Source organism: Salvelinus fontinalis, unplaced genomic scaffold (genome assembly GCF_029448725.1).
Source record: "Salvelinus fontinalis isolate EN_2023a unplaced genomic scaffold, ASM2944872v1 scaffold_0056, whole genome shotgun sequence".
Classification (NCBI taxonomy): Eukaryota; Metazoa; Chordata; class Actinopteri; order Salmoniformes; family Salmonidae; genus Salvelinus; species Salvelinus fontinalis.
The window spans coordinates 485,346-506,134 of record NW_026600265.1 but is presented as its reverse complement, the minus strand read 5'-3'; the positions used below and the strand labels follow the sequence as shown (position 1 = coordinate 506,134).

At 46.0% G+C, this 20,789-nt stretch overlaps 1 protein-coding gene and 1 long non-coding RNA gene across 4 annotated transcripts in view; both read right to left on the bottom strand.

The window, feature by feature from the left end:
- Nucleotides 1–419: 419 nt before the first annotated feature.
- LOC129842604 (uncharacterized) lies at nucleotides 420–5,413 on the bottom strand. The gene is made up of 2 exons (XR_008757642.1): nucleotides 1,554–5,413; nucleotides 420–1,417 (listed from the first exon to the last, which is right to left on the bottom strand). It is a non-coding gene; the product is annotated as an uncharacterized LOC129842604 (long non-coding RNA).
- A 1,490-nt stretch (nucleotides 5,414–6,903) lies between these two features.
- Nucleotides 6,904–20,789, bottom strand: part of LOC129842598 (pre-mRNA 3'-end-processing factor FIP1-like) — a 49,785-nt gene continuing 35,899 nt past the window's right edge. For 2 of the 3 annotated variants that reach the window (XM_055911224.1, XM_055911226.1), the window contains exons 14-19: nucleotides 20,512–20,570; nucleotides 17,199–17,222; nucleotides 14,827–14,913; nucleotides 13,544–13,670; nucleotides 8,080–8,361; nucleotides 6,904–7,943 (exon numbers count right to left, since the gene is read on the bottom strand). In XM_055911224.1, coding sequence (XP_055767199.1) covers nucleotides 7,802–7,943; nucleotides 8,080–8,361; nucleotides 13,544–13,670; nucleotides 14,827–14,913; nucleotides 17,199–17,222; nucleotides 20,512–20,570 — 721 coding nt within the window. In that variant the 3' untranslated portion in view covers nucleotides 6,904–7,801. The remainder of the gene's footprint in view (nucleotides 7,944–8,079; nucleotides 8,362–13,543; nucleotides 13,671–14,826; nucleotides 14,914–17,198; nucleotides 17,223–20,511; nucleotides 20,571–20,789) is intronic. The other variant, XM_055911225.1, reaches the window with a different exon arrangement.

Here is a 20,789-nt window from a genome sequence, read left to right as displayed (position 1 = left end):
AATACAAGACATGCGTCGGTGTAGGATGAGTGGAGGGGGAGCCAGGCCATTTAGGATCTTGAATACAAGACATGCGTCGGTGTAGGATCGAGGCAAAGATGAACGGAGCAAAGTACAGAGAGATCCTTGATGAAAACCTGCTCCAGAGCGCTCACGACCTCAGACTGGGGCGAAGGTTCACCTTCCAACAGGACAACGACCCTAAGCACACAGCCAAGACAACGCATGAGCGGCTTCGGGACAAGTCTCTGAATGTCCTTGAGTGGCCCAGCCAGAGCCCGGACTTGACCCCAATCTTGACCCTCTGTCTAACAACCTGACAGAGCTTGAGAGGATCTGCAGAGAAGAATGGGAGAAACTCCCCAAATATAGGTGTGCCGAAACCCCCCAACACACAGAAACCACCAAACACACAGAAGTTATCAAAAGCTTGTTTTTTAATTCAACAAATTGACATCTTTCAGCGAGGTGTTTGGTTAAGAAAATAAATGACAGAAGATGAGGGTTGTTTATGATCGTCATGACTACGAAGGGAACGGGTAAACAACGATCTCTGAGCATGATCAACTACAACAGTGCTCTGAGGGAGAGGAGAGAGAGAAAGATGGAGGGACGTAGAGAGGGAAACAGGAGAGACAGATGAGGAGAGGGAGAGGAGAGAGAGAAAGATGGAGGGACAGAGGGAAACAGAGGGAGAGAGAGACAGATGGAGGGACGTAGAGGGAAACAGGAGAGACAGATGAGGAGAGGGAGAGGAGAGAGAGACAGAGGGAGGGACGTAGAGAGGGAAACAGAGGGAGAGAGAGACAGATGGAGGGGCGTAGAGAGGGAAACAGAGGGAGAGAGAGACAGATGGAGGGGCGTATAGAGGGAAACAGAGGGAGAGAGAGACAGATGGAGGGGTGTATAGAGGGAAACAGAGGGAGAGAGACAGATGGAGGGACGTATAGAGGGAAACAGAGAGAGAGAGAGATGAGGAGAGGGAGAGGAGAGAGAGAAAGATGGAGGGGCGTATAGAGGGAAACAGAGGGCGAGAGAGACAGATGGAGGGACGTATAGAGGGAAACAGAGGGAGAGAGAGAAAGATGGAGGGACGTATAGAGGGAAACAGAGGGAGAGAGAGACAGATGGAGGGACGTAGAGAGGGAAACAGAGAGAGAGAGAGACAGATGGAGGGACGTAGAGAGGGAAACAGAGAGAGAGAGAGACAGATGGAGGGACGTAGAGAGGGAGAGAGAGAGAGATGAGGAGAGGGAGAGGAGGATGTTGTCTTCATCACTCCATGGTGTCCTGGTTCTCCTGGTCTCCTCCCATGTCATCACTAGGTTCCTTGCCCTCCTTGCTTCTCTTGCTCTTCTTGTGTTTGTGTCTCCTGTGACCGTCTCCTTCTTCACTATCATGTCTCCTCCTGCTGCTACTGCTCAGAGTGAGAGAGAGGGGGAGAGAGTGAGGGAGAGGGAGGGAGAGAGAGAGAGAGGGGGGGGGAAAAGGAAGACAGTTCTGATTCTGATACAGCAAAGAGGTGAAATAGTGTGTGTGTGTGTGTGTCGTACCTGCGTGATGACTTGTGTCTCCCCTCCTCCTTCTCTCTGTGTCTTCTCTCTCTGTGTCTCTCCTCCTTCTCACGGCTCGACCTCTCTCTGTGACGCTCCCCGCCTCCACCACCACGCTCACCACCACTGCCACGGTCACCGCCACGCTCCCCACCTCCACGGTCACCTCCGCGGTCTACGCCTCCACGCTCCCCCCCTCCACGGTCACCTCCTCCACGGTCACCGCCGCTGTAGCCACGCTCCGCCTGGTACTCCCGGTAACCGCGGTACCGCTCCTCGTCACTATGGAGACCAGACAGAATATCTCATTGGACGCTGGACAGTGACATGACTAATCATCTTTTCTGATTGAAACAACTCACTGTTCAATCTGGTCGTTGTTAAACAGATCTTTTCTGATTGGACAGTGAGATGAGGTGTGTCAATCTGTCAGTTGTTGTTTAACCTCTCTTGGGTAGGGGGCAGTATTTTCACGTCCGGATGAAAAGCGTGCCCAAAGTAAACTGCCTGTTACTCAGGCCCAGAAGCTAGGATATGCATATAATAGAGATAGAAAACACTCTAAAGTTTCTAAAAATGTTAGAATAATGTCTGTGAGTATAACAGAACTGATATGGCAGGCGAAACCCTGAGGACAAACTATCCCCAAAAAAATTGCAGTTCCTAGGGCTTCCACTAGATGTCAACAGTCTTTAGAAAGAGTTCAGGCTGGTTTTTGGAAAAATTTGCAAGAAGTTGTAGTTTTTCTAAGAGGCTCCCATTTTGGCTGTCGTGTTTCCATGCGCGTGGATGAAAGTGCGTTCTTTGTTATTTATCTCCGGTAATGAACATCTCCGTCTTAAATTGTATTGTTTATTTGCGTATTACGGTACCTGAGGTTTGATTATAAACGTTGTTTGACTCTTTTGGATAAGTTTATTGGTAACGTTTGGGCTTCATTTTGAAGGAGGGAAATCGAGTGGATTATTGAATGAAGCGCGACAGCTAAACTGAGTTTTTATGGATATAAAGAAGGACGTTATCGAACAAAAGGACCATTTGTGATGTAACTGGGACCTTTTGGAGTGCCAACAGAAGAAGATCTTCAAAGGTAAGGCATTTATTATATCGCTATTTCTGACTTTCGTGTCGCACCTGCCTGGTTGAAAACTGTTTTCATGCTTTTGTATGCGGGGAGCTGTCCTCAGATAATCGCATGGTGTGCTTTCGTCGTAAAGCCTTTTTAAAATCAGACACAGCGGCTGGATTAACAAGAAGTTAAGCTTTATTTTGATGTATAATACTTGTATTTACATGAATGTTAAATTTTTATATTTCTGTCATTTGAATTTCACACTCTGCAATTTCACCGGATGTTGGCCAGGTGGGACGCTACCGTCCAGCATTGCCCATAAGAAGTTAAACAGATCTTTTCTGATTGGACAGTGAGATGAGCCAATCTGTTGGTCGTTGTTGAGGACAGAGGGCGCTGTTTTCACTTTGGGGGAAAATCGTGCCCAATTTAAACGGCCTCGTACTCAATTCTTGCTCGTACAATATGCATATTATTATTATTACTATTGGATAGAAAACACTCTCTAGTTTCTAAAACCGTTTGAATTATATCTGTGAGTAAAACAGAACTAATTTGGCAGCAAACTTCCTGACAGGAAGTGGAAAAAATGAAATCGATGCTCTGTTCTAGGGCCTACCTATAAATGCCCTTGATATTTATTAGAATACATGCACTTCATACGTCTTCCACTAGATGTCGACAGGCAATGAGATAAGAAATGGAGTGAATAACTTGATCTGGGGTCGAATAAAAGCTCTCAGCATGACGTGTCACCAGTTTCCTGTTTTCTTGAGAGCGCGTGAAGGGACCTGGTTTTGCCTTCTGATAAGCTGTCGTTATAGACGACTAATATCTCCGGCTTTGATTTTATTTGATACATGTGACAATATCATCGTAAAGTATGTTTTTTCAATATAGTTTTATTAGATTATTGAAATTTATTCGGGACGTTAGGCATGTTGCGTTGTGTGCCTTTGTTCAGGAAGGAGAGCTTCGCGCTACTTTGCTAGCTTTCTGTGCTAATTGACTGGAGAAGAGGACATTCTAAAACCAAACAACGATTGTTCTGGACAAAGGACCCCTTGTACAACATTCTGATGAAAGATCATCAAAAGTAGGACCCATTTTATGATGCTATTTCATATATCTATCGAACATGTGAAATAGTCGTTTGCGCCCAGATTTTGGACATGCTCTCGCTATAACTAAGCTGTGTGTCGTAATGAAGTTATTTTTAGAATTCTAACACGGCGATTGCATTAAGAACTAGTGTATCTATCATTTCCTATACAACATGTATTTTCTAGTAACGTTTATGAATAGTTAGAGTGAACAGAATAGTTGAGTGTCATAAAAATATCCGCACATTCTGGGAAAAAGATGCTACGTTAGCACAATGTATAACCACTGATTTCAGCTCTAAATATGCACATTTTCAAACAAAACATAAGTGTATGTATAACCTGATGTTATAGGACTGTCATCTGATGAAGGTTTATGAAGGTTAGTGAAAATTAATATCTTTTGCTGGTTTATTCCCTATCGCTAACGTGCCTATTGCTATCGCTAGTGTGGTAGTGTAGTGTGGTAGGCTATTGTAGTAAGCTAATATAATGCTATATTGTGTTTTCGCTGTAAAACACTTAAAAAAATCGGAAATATTGGCTGGATTCACAAGATGTTTGTCTTTCATTTGCTGTACACCATCGATTTTTCAGAAATGTTTTATGATGAGTATTTAGGTATTTGACGTTGGTGTCTGTAATTACTCTGGCTGCTTCGGTTCTATTTCTGACGGTAGCTGTGATGGTAGCTGCAATGTAAAACTGATTTATACCTCAAATATGCACATTTTTCGAACAAAACATAGATTTATTGTATAACATGTTATAAGACTGTCATCTGATGAAGTTGTTTCTTGGTTAGTTTGGTTGTTTCTTGGTTAGTTAGGTTGGCTTTGTGCATGCTACCTGTGCAAATCACGACAATGAAAATAATCCTGATGTCATTCAGCCTGGTTAAAGCATAGGCTACTTTGTAGTTAACATTTAATTGATTTTTTTTTTATTTTTTTTTTACAGAAAACGTTGCACCTACCAGAAGATTTTTCATTAGCATCGTGGCTAACGGCTACATGAAGGGGTAGCTGAGTGCAAACCACACATTCCTCGTTGCCTCTTCAGAAAGCTGGTGGGAATAGGAATCACTGATGGCACTCTGCTAACGTCTTATGATAAACTTGGAGCAAATTAATTAAATGTTCAATACATTTAGTTTTTGTCTGGATTCTGCGATCCCGTCCGCGGTCTCCAGATTTTATAGGGCCCTAGTAACAGAGTTAATTTTTATTTAACCTTTATTTAACTAGGCAAGTCAGTTAAGAACAAATTCTTATTTACAATGACGGCCTGAGAACAGTGGGTTAACTGCCTTGTTCAGGGGCAGGACGACAGATTTATACCTTGTCAGCTCGGGGATTAGATCTAGCAACCTTTGGGTTACTAACCAACGCTATAACCACTAGGCTACCTGCCCGTTAAGAGTGTGCTGTAAGCGCACTCCATAGCTAGCTATTGTACTCAATATGTTTCTATAGCTCAACTGGTTTGTGCGTTGCCAAGGAATGCGGTCACTTGTGTTAGCGGGCAGAGGACCACTGGTCCGAGCCCGGTACGGGGACAGTGGGGGAAGAAATACTGTTAGGAGAACACTGTCGCCGCGTCGTCCTCGGCTAACCCGCTGTCGTCCTCGGCTAACCCGCTGTCGTCGCCGCGTCGTCCCCGGCTAACCCGCTGTCGTCGCCGCGTCGTCCCCGGCTAACCCGCTGTCGTCGCCGCGTCGTCCCCGGCTAACCCGCTGTCGTCGCCGCGTCGTCCCCGGCTAACCCGCTGTCGTCGCCGCGTCGTCCCCGGCTAACCCGCTGTCGTCGCCGCGTCGTCCCCGGCTAACCCGCTGTCGTCGCCGCGTCGTCCCCGGCTAACCCGCTGTCGTCGCCGCGTCGTCCCCGGCTAACCCGCTGTCGTCGCCGCCTCGTCCCCGGCTAACCCGCTGTCGTCGCCGCGTCGTCCCCGGCTAACCCGCTGTCGTCGCCGCGTCGTCCCCGGCTAACCCGCTGTCGTCGCCGCGTCGTCCCCGGCTAACCCGCTGTCGTCGCCGCGTCGTCCCAGGCTAACCCGCTGTCGTCGCCGCGTCGTCCCCGGCTAACCCGCTGTCGTCGCCGCGTCGTCCCCGGCTAACCCGCTGTCGTCGCCGCGTCGTCCCCGGCTAACCCGCTGTCGTCGCCGCGTCGTCCTCGGCTAACCCGCTGTCGTCGCCGCGTCGTCCTCGGCTAACCCGCTGTCGTCGCCGCGGCGTCCTCGGCTAACCCGCTGTCGTCGCCGCGGCGTCCTCGGCTAACCCGCTGTCGTCGCCGCGGCGTCCTCGGCTAACCCGCTGTCGTCGCCGCGGCGTCCTCGGCTAACCCGCTGTCGTCGCCGCGTCGTCCTCGGCTAACCCGCTGTCGTCGCCGCGTCGTCCTCGGCTAACCCGCTGTCGTCGCCGCGTCGTCCTCGGCTAACCCGCTGTCGTCGCCGCGTCGTCCTCGGCTAACCCGCTGTCGTCGCCGCGTCGTCCTCGGCTAACCCGCTGTCGTCGCCGCGTCGTCCTCGGCTAACCCGCTGTCGTCGCCGCGTCGTCCTCGGCTAGACATGCGTCGGTGTAGGATGAGTGGAGGGGGAGCCAGGCCATTTAGGATCTTGAATACAAGACATGCGTCGGTGTAGGATGAGTGGAGGGGGAGCCAGGCCATTTAGGATCTTGAATACAAGACATGCGTCTGTGTAGGATGAGTGGAGGGGGAGCCAGGCCATTTAGGATCTTGAATACAAGACATGCGTCGGTGTAGGATGAGTGGAGGGGGAGCCAGGCCATTTAGGATCTTGAATACAAGACATGCGTCGGTGTAGGATCGAGGCAAAGATGAACGGAGCAAAGTACAGAGAGATCCTTGATGAAAACCTGCTCCAGAGCGCTCACGACCTCAGACTGGGGCGAAGGTTCACCTTCCAACAGGACAACGACCCTAAGCACACAGCCAAGACAACACATGAGCGGCTTCGGGACAAGTCTCTGAATGTCCTTAAGTGGCCCAGCCAGAGCCCGGACTTGACCCCAATCTTGACCCTCTGTCTAACAACCTGACAGAGCTTGAGAGGATCTGCAGAGAAGAATGGGAGAAACTCCCCAAATATAGGTGTGCCGAAACCCCCCAACACACAGAAACCACCAAACACACAGAAACCACCAAACACACAGAAGTTATCAAAAGCTTGTTTTTTAATTCAACAAATTGACATCTTTCAGCGAGGTGTTTGGTTAAGAAAATAAATGACAGAAGATGAGGGTTGTTTATGATCGTCATGACTACGAAGGGAACGGGTAAACAACGATCTCTGAGCATGATCAACTACAACAGTGCTCTGAGGGAGAGGAGAGAGAGAAAGATGGAGGGACGTAGAGAGGGAAACAGGAGAGACAGATGAGGAGAGGGAGAGGAGAGAGAGAAAGATGGAGGGACAGAGGGAAACAGAGGGAGAGAGAGACAGATGGAGGGACGTAGAGGGAAACAGGAGAGACAGATGAGGAGAGGGAGAGGAGAGAGAGACAGAGGGAGGGACGTAGAGAGGGAAACAGAGGGAGAGAGAGACAGATGGAGGGGCGTAGAGAGGGAAACAGAGGGAGAGAGAGACAGATGGAGGGGCGTATAGAGGGAAACAGAGGGAGAGAGAGACAGATGGAGGGGTGTATAGAGGGAAACAGAGGGAGAGAGAGACAGATGGAGGGACGTATAGAGGGAAACAGAGAGAGAGAGAGATGAGGAGAGGGAGAGGAGAGAGAGAAAGATGGAGGGGCGTATAGAGGGAAACAGAGGGCGAGAGAGACAGATGGAGGGACGTATAGAGGGAAACAGAGGGAGAGAGAGAAAGATGGAGGGACGTATAGAGGGAAACAGAGGGAGAGAGACAGATGGAGGGACGTAGAGAGGGAAACAGAGAGAGAGAGAGACAGATGGAGGGACGTAGAGAGGGAAACAGAGAGAGAGAGAGACAGATGGAGGGACGTAGAGAGGGAAACAGAGAGAGAGAGAGACAGATGGAGGGACGTAGAGAGGGAGAGAGAGAGAGATGAGGAGAGGGAGAGGAGGATGTTGTCTTCATCACTCCATGGTGTCCTGGTTCTCCTGGTCTCCTCCCATGTCATCACTAGGTTCCTTGCCCTCCTTGCTTCTCTTGCTCTTCTTGTGTTTGTGTCTCCTGTGACCGTCTCCTTCTTCACTATCATGTCTCCTCCTGCTGCTACTGCTCAGAGTGAGAGAGAGGGGGAGAGAGTGAGGGAGAGGGAGGGAGAGAGAGAGAGAGGGGGGGGGGAAAGGAAGACAGTTCTGATTCTGATACAGCAAAGAGGTGAAATAGTGTGTGTGTGTGTGTGTCGTACCTGCGTGATGACTTGTGTCTCCCCTCCTCCTTCTCTCTGTGTCTTCTCTCTCTGTGTCTCTCCTCCTTCTCACGGCTCGACCTCTCTCTGTGACGCTCCCCGCCTCCACCACCACGCTCACCACCACTGCCACGGTCACCGCCACGCTCCCCACCTCCACGGTCACCTCCGCGGTCTACGCCTCCACGCTCCCCCCCTCCACGGTCACCTCCTCCACGGTCACCGCCGCTGTAGCCACGCTCCGCCTGGTACTCCCGGTAACCGCGGTACCGCTCCTCGTCACTATGGAGACCAGACAGAATATCTCATTGGACGCTGGACAGTGACATGACTAATCATCTTTTCTGATTGAAACAACTCACTGTTCAATCTGGTCGTTGTTAAACAGATCTTTTCTGATTGGACAGTGAGATGAGGTGTGTCAATCTGTCAGTTGTTGTTTAACCTCTCTTGGGTAGGGGGCAGTATTTTCACGTCCGGATGAAAAGCGTGCCCAAAGTAAACTGCCTGTTACTCAGGCCCAGAAGCTAGGATATGCATATAATAGAGATAGAAAACACTCTAAAGTTTCTAAAAATGTTAGAATAATGTCTGTGAGTATAACAGAACTGATATGGCAGGCGAAACCCTGAGGACAAACTATCCCCAAAAAAATTGCAGTTCCTAGGGCTTCCACTAGATGTCAACAGTCTTTAGAAAGAGTTCAGGCTGGTTTTTGGAAAAATTTGCAAGAAGTTGTAGTTTTTCTAAGAGGCTCCCATTTTGGCTGTCGTGTTTCCATGCGCGTGGATGAAAGTGCGTTCTTTGTTATTTATCTCCGGTAATGAACATCTCCGTCTTAAATTGTATTGTTTATTTGCGTATTACGGTACCTGAGGTTTGATTATAAACGTTGTTTGACTCTTTTGGATAAGTTTATTGGTAACGTTTGGGCTTCATTTTGAAGGAGGGAAATCGAGTGGATTATTGAATGAAGCGCGACAGCTAAACTGAGTTTTTATGGATATAAAGAAGGACGTTATCGAACAAAAGGACCATTTGTGATGTAACTGGGACCTTTTGGAGTGCCAACAGAAGAAGATCTTCAAAGGTAAGGCATTTATTATATCGCTATTTCTGACTTTCGTGTCGCACCTGCCTGGTTGAAAACTGTTTTCATGCTTTTGTATGCGGGGAGCTGTCAGATAATCGCATGGTGTGCTTTCGTCGTAAAGCCTTTTTAAAATCAGACACAGCGGCTGGATTAACAAGAAGTTAAGCTTTATTTTGATGTATAATACTTGTATTTACATGAATGTTAAATTTTTATATTTCTGTCATTTGAATTTCACACTCTGCAATTTCACCGGATGTTGGCCAGGTGGGACGCTACCGTCCAGCATTGCCCATAAGAAGTTAAACAGATCTTTTCTGATTGGACAGTGAGATGAGCCAATCTGTTGGTCGTTGTTGAGGACAGAGGGCGCTGTTTTCACTTTGGGGGAAAATCGTGCCCAATTTAAACGGCCTCGTACTCAATTCTTGCTCGTACAATATGCATATTATTATTATTACTATTGGATAGAAAACACTCTCTAGTTTCTAAAACCGTTTGAATTATATCTGTGAGTAAAACAGAACTAATTTGGCAGCAAACTTCCTGACAGGAAGTGGAAAAAATGAAATCGATGCTCTGTTCTAGGGCCTACCTATAAATGCCCTTGATATTTATTAGAATACATGCACTTCATACGTCTTCCACTAGATGTCGACAGGCAATGAGATAAGAAATGGAGTGAATAACTTGATCTGGGGTCGAATAAAAGCTCTCAGCATGACGTGTCACCAGTTTCCTGTTTTCTTGAGAGCGCGTGAAGGGACCTGGTTTTGCCTTCTGATAAGCTGTCGTTATAGACGACTAATATCTCCGGCTTTGATTTTATTTGATACATGTGACAATATCATCGTAAAGTATGTTTTTTCAATATAGTTTTATTAGATTATTGAAATTTATTCGGGACGTTAGGCATGTTGCGTTGTGTGCCTTTGTTCAGGAAGGAGAGCTTCGCGCTACTTTGCTAGCTTTCCATGCTAATTGACTGGAGAAGAGGACATTCTAAAACCAAACAACGATTGTTCTGGACAAAGGACCCCTTGTACAACATTCTGATGAAAGATCATCAAAAGTAGGACCCATTTTATGATGCTATTTCATATATCTATCGAACATGTGAAATAGTCGTTTGCGCCCAGATTTTGGACATGCTCTCGCTATAACTAAGCTGTGTGTCGTAATGAAGTTATTTTTAGAATTCTAACACGGCGATTGCATTAAGAACTAGTGTATCTATCATTTCCTATACAACATGTATTTTCTAGTAACGTTTATGAATAGTTAGAGTGAACAGAATAGTTGAGTGTCATAAAAATATCCGCACATTCTGGGAAAAAGATGCTACGTTAGCACAATGTATAACCACTGATTTCAGCTCTAAATATGCACATTTTCAAACAAAACATAAGTGTATGTATAACCCGATGTTATAGGACTGTCATCTGATGAAGGTTTATGAAGGTTAGTGAAAATTAATATCTTTTGCTGGTTTATTCCCTATCGCTAACGTGCCTACTACTATCGCTAGTGTGGTAGTGTAGTGTGGTAGGCTATTGTAGTAAGCTAATATAATGCTATATTGTGTTTTCGCTGTAAAACACTTAAAAAAAATCGGAAATATTGGCTGGATTCACAAGATGTTTGTCTTTCATTTGCTGTACACCATCGATTTTTCAGAAATGTTTTATGATGAGTATTTAGGTATTTGACGTTGGTGTCTGTAATTACTCTGGCTGCTTCGGTTCTATTTCTGACGGTAGCTGTGATGGTAGCTGCAATGTAAAACTGATTTATACCTCAAATATGCACATTTTTCGAACAAAACATAGATTTATTGTATAACATGTTATAAGACTGTCATCTGATGAAGTTGTTTCTTGGTTAGTTTGGTTGTTTCTTGGTTAGTTAGGTTGGCTTTGTGCATGCTACCTGTGCAAATCACGACAATGAAAATAATCCTGATGTCATTCAGCCTGGTTAAAGCATAGGCTACTTTGTAGTTAACATTTAATTGATTTTTTTTTAATTTATTTTTTACAGAAAACGTTGCACCTACCAGAAGATTTTTCATTAGCATCGTGGCTAACGGCTACATGAAGGGGTAGCTGAGTGCAAACCACACATTCCTCGTTGCCTCTTCAGAAAGCTGGTGGGAATAGGAATCACTGATGGCACTCTGCTAACGTCTTATGATAAACTTGGAGCAAATTAATTAAATGTTCAATACATTTAGTTTTTGTCTGGATTCTGCGATCCCGTCCGCGGTCTCCAGATTTTATAGGGCCCTAGTAACAGAGTTAATTTTTATTTAACCTTTATTTAACTAGGCAAGTCAGTTAAGAACAAATTCTTATTTACAATGACGGCCTGAGAACAGTGGGTTAACTGCCTTGTTCAGGGGCAGGACGACAGATTTATACCTTGTCAGCTCGGGGATTAGATCTAGCAACCTTTGGGTTACTAACCAACGCTATAACCACTAGGCTACCTGCCCGTTAAGAGTGTGCTGTAAGCGCACTCCATAGCTAGCTATCGTACTCAATATGTTTCTATAGCTCAACTGGTTTGTGCGTTGCCAAGGAATGCGGTCACTTGTGTTAGCGGGCAGAGGACCACTGGTCCGAGCCCGGTACGGGGACAGTGGGGGAAGAAATACTGTTAGGAGAACACTGTCGCCGCGTCGTCCTCGGCTAACCCGCTGTCGTCGCCGCGTCGTCCTCGGCTAACCCGCTGTCGTCGCCGCGTCGTCCTCGGCTAACCCGCTGTCGTCGCCGCGTCGTCCCCGGCTAACCCGCTGTCGTCGCCGCGTCGTCCCCGGCTAACCCGCTGTCGTCGCCGCGTCGTCCCCGGCTAACCCGCTGTCGTCGCCGCGTCGTCCCCGGCTAACCCGCTGTCGTCGCCGCGTCGTCCCCGGCTAACCCGCTGTCGTCGCCGCGTCGTCCCCGGCTAACCCGCTGTCGTCGCCGCGGCGTCCCCGGCTAACCCGCTGTCGTCGCCGCGGCGTCCCCGGCTAACCCGCTGTCGTCGCCGCGGCGTCCCCGGCTAACCCGCTGTCGTCGCCGCGTCGTCCCCGGCTAACCCGCTGTCGTCGCCGCGTCGTCCCCGGCTAACCCGCTGTCGTCGCCGCGTCGTCCCCGGCTAACCCGCTGTCGTCGCCGCGTCGTCCCCGGCTAACCCGCTGTCGTCGCCGCGTCGTCCCCGGCTAACCCGCTGTCGTCGCCGCGTCGTCCCCGGCTAACCCGCTGTCGTCGCCGCGTCGTCCCCGGCTAACCCGCTGTCGTCGCCGCGTCGTCCCCGGCTAACCCGCTGTCGTCGCCGCGTCGTCCCCGGCTAACCCGCTGTCGTCGCCGCGTCGTCCCCGGCTAACCCGCTGTCGTCGCCGCGTCGTCCCCGGCTAACCCGCTGTCGTCGCCGCGTCGTCCCCGGCTAACCCGCTGTCGTCGCCGCGTCGTCCCCGGCTAACCCGCTGTCGTCGCCGCGTCGTCCCCGGCTAACCCGCTGTCGTCGCCGCGTCGTCCTCGGCTAACCCGCTGTCGTCGCCTCGTCGTCCTCGGCTAACCCGCTGACGCCGCGTCGTCCTCGGCTAACCCGCTGACGCCGCGTCGTCCTCGGCTAACCCGCTGTGGCCTCGTCGTCCTCGGCTAACCCGCTGACGCCGCGTCGTCCTCGGCTAACCCGCTGACGCCGCGTCGTCCTCGGCTAACCCGCTGTGGCCGCGTCGTCCTCGAATAACCCGCTGTGGCCGCGTCGTCCTCGGCTAACCCGCTGTGGCCGCGCCGTCCTCGGCTAACCCGCTGTGGCCGCGCCGTCCTCGGCTAACCCGCTGTGGCCGCGCCGTCCTCGGCTAACCCGCTGTGGCCGCGCCGTCCTCGGCTAACCCGCTGTGGCCGCGTCGTCCTCGGCTAACCCGCTGTGGCCGCGTCGTCCTCGGCTAACCCGCTGTCGCCGCGTCGTCCTCGGCTAACCCGCTGTCGCCGCGTCGTCCTCGACTAACCCGCTGTCGCCGCGTCGTCCTCGACTAACCCGCTGTCGCCGCGTCGTCCTCGACTAACCCGCTGTCGCCGCGTCGTCCTCGACTAACCCGCTGTGGCCGCGTCGTCCTCGACTAACCCGCTGTGGCCGCGTCGTCCTCGACTAACCCGCTGTGGCCGCGTCGTCCTCGGCTAACCCGCTGTGGCCGCGTCGTCCTCGGCTAACCCGCTGTGGCCGCGTCGTCCTCGGCTAACCCGCTGTGGCCGCGTCGTCCTCGACTAACCCGCTGTGGCCGCGTCGTCCTCGGCTAACCCGCTGTCGCCGCGTCGTCCTCGGCTAACCCGCTGTCGCCGCGTCGTCCTCAACTAACACGCTGACGCCGCGTCGTCCTTGACTAACCTGTTGTAAGCCATTGTGGAGGGGCTGTGCTCTCTCTCTCTCTCCCTCTCATGTGGTCTCTCCCTGGGTCTCTCTCTCTCCTTCTCCCTCTTGTCCTCCCGTCTGGGTCCTGGTCCCGGTCCCGGTCCTGGTGGGTAGTAGTACAGTAAAAAACATCAGGTCAGACTGATTGGTTATTGATTGACTGGTTGGTTATTGATCACTAGTAAAAAACATTAGCTGACACCAAAAAACAGTTTGTAGAGGCGCTGACTAACAGAGAGTGACCCTTTTAAAGGCAATGTTCCTGTGTTCACGGAGACTGTAGTCACGGTAACCGCTGCATAGGTCAACTCAATCAGATATGACCTTTAAATTCTGCTATTACACAGATATACTGCGGATCACATTAAATAAATACATGGTCTATACCACCCTCCTGTTTAGGTTTATCTGGAGGGTAGCAGTCCCACTGTTTAGACTGGTTTACCTGGAGGGTAGCAGTCCCACTGTTTAGACTGGTTTACCTGGAGGGTAGTAGTCCCACTGTTTACACTGGTTTACCTGGAGGGTAGTAGTCCCACTGTTTACACTGGTTTACCTGGGGGGTAGTAGTACTTCTGTTTAGACTGGTTTACCTGGAGGATAGTAGTACTACTGTTTAGACTGGTTTACCTGGAGGGTAGTAGTCCTACTGTTTAGACTGGTTTACCTGGAGGGTAGTAGTCCTACTGTTTACACTGGTTTACCTGGAGGGTAGTAGTCCTACTGTTTAGACTGGTTTACCTGGAGGGTAGTAGTCCCACTGTTTAGACTGGTTTACCTGGAGGGTAGTAGTCCCACTGTTTAGACTGGTTTACCTGGAGGGTAGTAGTCCTACTGTTTAGACTGGTTTACCTGGAGGGTAGTAGTACTACTGTTTAGACTGGTTTACCTGGAGGGTAGTAGTCCCACTGTTTAGACTGGTTTACCTGGAGGGTAGTAGTCCCACTGTTTAGACTGGTTTACCTGGAGGGTAGTAGTCCCACTGTTTAGACTGGTTTACCTGGAGGGTAGTAGTCCCACTGTTTAGACTGGTTTACCTGGAGGGTAGTAGTCCCACTGTTTAGACTGGTTTACCTGGAGGGTAGTAGTACTACTGTTTAGACTGGTTTACCTGGAGGGTAGTAATCCCACTGTTTAGACCGGTTTACCTGGAGGGTAGTAGTCCTACTGTTTACACTGGTTTACCTGGAGGGTAGTAGTCCTACTGTTTAGACTGGTTTACCTGGAGGGTAGTAGTCCTACTGTTTAGACTGGTTTACCTGGAGGGTAGTAGTCCCACTGTTTAGACTGGTCCATCATAGGAGGCCATGGAGACACCACACCTGGCATAGGAGGAGGGTAGCCACCTGGAGACAGAGACGTTATAGTAGTGAGGAGGAGGATATACTGTAGTGAGGAGGATATACTGTAGTGAGGAGGAGGAGGAGGATATACTGTAGTGATGAAGAGGAGGAGATACTGTAGTGAGGAAGAGGAGGAGATACTCTAGTGATATACTGTAGTGATATACTGTAGTGAGGAGGAGGAGGATATACTGTAGTGAGGAAGAGGATATACTGTAGTGATATACTGTAGTGATGAGGACATACTGTAGTGATGTACTGTAGTGATATACTGTAGTGATATGCTGTAGTGATGTACTGTAGTGATATACTGTAGTGATATGCTGTAGTGATGAGGACATACTGTAGTGATATACTGTAGTGATATACTGTAGTGATATACTGTAGTGATATACTGTAGTGATATACTGTAGTGATATACTGTAGTGATGAGGACATACTGTAGTGATATACTGTAGTGATATACTGTAGTGATATACTGTAGTGATATACTGTAGTGATGTACTGTAGTGATGTACTGTAGTGATATGCTGTAGTGATGAGGACATACTGTAGTGATATGCTGTAGTGATGAGGACATACTGTAGTGATATACTGTAGTGATATGCTGTAGTGATGAGGACATACTGTAGTGATATACTGTAGTGATATACTGTAGTGATATACTGTAGTGATATACTGTAGTGATATACTGTAGTGATGTACTGTAGTGATGTACTGTAGTGATATACTGTAGTGATGTACTGTAGTGATATGCTGTAGTGATGAGGACATACTGTAGTGATATACTGTAGTGATATACTGTAGTGATATGCTGTAGTGATGAGGACATACTGTAGTGATATACTGTAGTGATATACTGTAGTGATGTACTGTAGTGATGAGGACATACTGTAGTGATATACTGTAGTGATATACTGTAGTGATATACTGTAGTGATATGCTGTAGTGATGAGGACATACTGTAGTGATGAGGACATACTGTAGTGATGTACTGTAGTGATATGCTGTAGTGATGAGGACATACTGTAGTGATGAGGACATACTGTAGTGATGAGGACATACTGTAGTGATATGCTGTAGTGATGAGGACATACTGTAGTGATGTACTGTAGTGATGTACTGTAGTGATATACTGTAGTGATATACTGTAGTGATGAGGACATACTGTAGTGATGTACTGTAGTGATATACTGTAGTGATATACTGTAGTGATATACTGTAGTGATGTACTGTAGTGATGAGGACATACTGTAGTGATATACTGTAGTGATATACTGTAGTGATGAGGACATACTGTAGTGATATACTGTAGTGATATACTGTAGTGATATACTGTAGTGATGTACTGTAGTGATGTACTGTAGTGATGTACTGTAGTGATATACTGTAGTGATATACTGTAGTGATGAGGACATACTGTAGTGATGTACTGTAGTGATATGCTGTAGTGATATACTGTAGTGATATACTGTAGTGATGTACTGTAGTGATGTACTGTAGTGATGTACTGTAGTGATGTACTGTAGTGATATACTGTAGTGATATACTGTAGTGATATACTGTAGTGATATGCTGTAGTGATATACTGTAGTGATATACTGTAGTGATGTACTGTAGTGATGTACTGTAGTGATGTACTGTAGTGATGTACTGTAGTGATATACTGTAGTGATGTACTGTAGTGATGAGGACATACTGTAGTGATGTACTGTAGTGATATACTGTAGTGATGTACTGTAGTGATATACTGTAGTGATATACTGTAGTGATATACTGTAGTGATGTACTGTAGTGATATACTGTAGTGATGTACTGTAGTGATATACTGTAGTGATATACTGTAGTGATATACTGTAGTGATATACTGTAGTGATATGCTGTAGTGATATGCTGTAGTGATATGCTGTAGTGATATACTGTAGTGATGAGGACATACTGTAGTGATGTACTGTAGTGATATACTGTAGTGATATACTGTAGTGACGTACTGTAGTGATGTACTGTAGTGATATACTGTAGTGATATACTGTAGTGACATACTGTAGTGATATACTGTAGTGATATGCTGTAGTGATGAGGACATACTGTAGTGATATACTGTAGTGATGTACTGTAGTGATGTACTGTAGTGATATACTGTAGTGATGAGGACATACTGTAGTGATATACTGTAGTGACATACTGTAGTGATGTACTGTAGTGATATACTGTAGTGATGTACTGTAGTGATATGCTGTAGTGATGAGGACATACTGTAGTGATATACTGTAGTGATGAGGACATACCTGTCATAGGAGGAGGGAAACCACCTGAGGGACAATAAACATGATGGATTATTACAATATTGTGTTTGTACATATCAGTGTGTGCCCACCTAAAGAACCTTACACGTGGAGTTAAAATACATCCCATATCAATTACGGCCGAGACGATAGCAGTATCGTAACAGACTAAACTGTTTGGTGCTTTAAAAACCTGCTGGGTGTAACACATGGTGTGCTACAACTTGGAAAATAAATACATGTGACTCTGGATGACATCATAATGACGTTTGTTTCCATCATAATGATGTTTGTTTCCAACATCAGGGCTGTTTTCCATCATAATGATGTTTGTTTCCAACATAATGATGTTTGTTTCCAACATCAGGGCTGTTTTCCATCATAATGATGTTTGTTTCCAACATAATGATGTTTGTTTCCATCATAATGATGTTTGTTTCCATCATAATGATGTTTGTTTCCATCATAATGATGTTTGTTTCCAACATCAGGGCTGTTTTCCATCATAATGATGTTTGTTTCCAACATCAGGGCTGTTTTCCATCATAATGATGTTTGTTTCCAACATCAGGGCTGTTTTCCATCATAATGATGTTTGTTTCCAACATCAGGGCTGTTTTCCATCATAATGATGTTTGTTTCCAACATAATGATGTTTGTTTCCATCATAATGATGTTTGTTTCCAACATCAGGGCTGTTTTCCATCATAATGATGTTTGTTTCCAACATCAGGGCTGTTTTCCATCATAATGATGTTTGTTTCCAACATAATGATGTTTGTTTCCAACATCAGGGCTGTTTTCCATCATAATGATGTTTGTTTCCATCATCAGGGCTGTTTTCCATCATAATGATGTTTGTTTCCAACATCAGGGCTGTTTTCCATCATAATGATGTTTGTTTCCAACATCAGGGCTGTTTTCCAACATAATGATGTTTGTTTCCATCATCAGGGCTGTTTTCCATCATAATGATGTTTGTTTCCAACATCAGGGCTGTTTTCCATCATAATGATGTTTGTTTCCAACATAATGATGTTTGTTTCCAACATCAGGGCTGTTTTCCATCATAATGATGTTTGTTTCCAACATCAGGGCTGTTTTCCATCATAATGATGTTTGTTTCCAACATAATGATGTTTGTTTCCAACATCAGGGCTGTTTTCCAACATAATGATGTTTGTTTCCAACATCAGGGCTGTTTTCCATCATAATGATGTTTGTTTCCAACATCAGGGCTGTTTTCCATCATAATGATGTTTGTTTCCATCATAATGATGTTTGTTTCCAACATCAGGGCTGTTTTCCATCATAATGATGTTTGTTTCCAACATAATGATGTTTGTTTCCAACATCAGGGCTGTTTTCCATCATAATGATGTTTGTTTCCAACATCAGGGCTGTTTTCCATCATAATGATGTTTGTTTCCAACATAATGATGTTTGTTTCCAACATCAGGGCTGTTTTCCATCATAATGATGTTTGTTTTCCATCATAATGATGTTTGTTTCCATCATCAGGGCTGTTTTCCAACATAATGATGTTTGTTTCCAACATCAGGGCTGTTTTCCAACATAATGGTGTTTGTTTCCAACATCAGGGCTGTTTTCCATCATAATGATGTTTGTTTCCAACATCAGGGCTGTTTCCCAACATAATGATGTTTGTTTCCAACATCAGGGCTGTTTTCCAACATAATGGTGTTTGTTTCCAACATCAGGGCTGTTTTCCATCATAATGGTGTTTGTTTCCATCATACTGATGTTTGTTTCCAACATAATGATGTTTGTTTCCAACATAATGATGTTTGTTTCCATCATAATGATGTTTGTTTCCATCATCAGGGCTGTTTTCCATCATAATGATGTTTGTTTCCAACATCAGGGCTGTTTTCCAACATAATGATGTTTGTTTCCAACATCAGGGCTGTTTTCCATCATAAAGATGTTTGTTTCCAACATCAGGGCTGTTTTCCAACATAATGATGTTTGTTTCCATCATAATGATGTTTGTTTCCAACATCAGGGCTGTTTTCCAACATAATGATGTTTGTTTCCAACATAATGATGTTTGTTTCCAACATCAGGGCTGTTTTCCATCATAATGGTGTTTGTTTCCATCATAATGATGTTTGTTTCCAACATCAGGGCTGTTTTCCATCATAATGATGTTTGTTTCCAACATAATGATGTTTGTTTCCAACATCAGGGCTGTTTTCCAACATAATGATGTTTGTTTCCATCATAATGATGTTTGTTTCCAACATCAGGGCTGTTTTCCAACATAATGATGTTTGTTTCCAACATAATGATGTTTGTTTCCAACATCAGGGCTGTTTTCCATCATAATGATGTTTGTTTCCAACATAATGATGTTTGTTTCCAACATCAGGGCTGTTTTCCATCATAATGATGTTTGTTTCCAACATCAGGGCTGTTTTCCATCATAATGATGTTTGTTTCCATCATAATGATGTTTGTTTCCAACATCAGGGCTGTTTTCCATCATAATGATGTTTGTTTCCAACATCAGGGCTGTTTTCCATCATAATGATGTTTGTTTCCATCATAATGATGTTTGTTTCCAACATCAGGGCTGTTTTCCATCATAATGATGTTTGTTTCCAACATAATGATGTTTGTTTCCAACATCAGGGCTGTTTTCCATCATAATGATGTTTGTTTCCAACATAATGATGTTTGTTTCCAACATCAGGGCTGTTTTCCATCATAATGATGTTTGTTTCCATCATAATGATGTTTGTTTCCAACATCAGGGCTGTTTTCCATCATAATGATGTTTGTTTCCATCATAATGATGTTTGTTTCCAACATCAGGGCTGTTTTCCTAAAGAAGGTATTACATATTGAGCCAATCTGCTTCGTGTTTTGTTTCCTTGCCACGATACTAAAGAGTATAGCGATACTGGTATCGTACCGGCCCTAATATCAATCAAACTTTGGATCAATTTCATAAATGGGTGCTTCCCAACTGGAACCCTATTCCCTATATAGGCCACTACTGTTGACCACAGCCCTATTGGCCCTGCTTAAAAGAAGTGCATTATATAGGCCAGATTGGGGCCCATCGGGACTCATCCTATATATGTTGCTAAATGAGGCCCGTGGATTGATTTAATACCATGTAATATAATAATAACTTATTATTAATTGAAAGTGATTGAGAGTGAGGCTACATTGGAAATGGCACCTTAGTCAACGGTAGCATACTACATAGGGAATAGGGATCCATTTTGGACAGACTCCTATAATATAATATTGATTGAAAGTGATAGTGTGTGTTGTCGCCCTCTACCTGTGGGGAAGGGGTATGGTGGAACGGGACGGACATCATATCCACCTGGATGCCCACTGCTATAAAAAAATAAACAAAAAAACGTTCAATATATCAAAGTCGTCATTATCATTTTATCCAATACTTTAGATGCTATTTACATATTGATCCAATCAATCACATTAAATGGATATTTCAGGATTTTGGCGATGATGCTCTTTATCTACTTCCCCAGAGTCAGGTGGACTCGTGGACACCATGTTTATGTGTCCAGTATGAAGGAAGTTTAAAGTAGTATT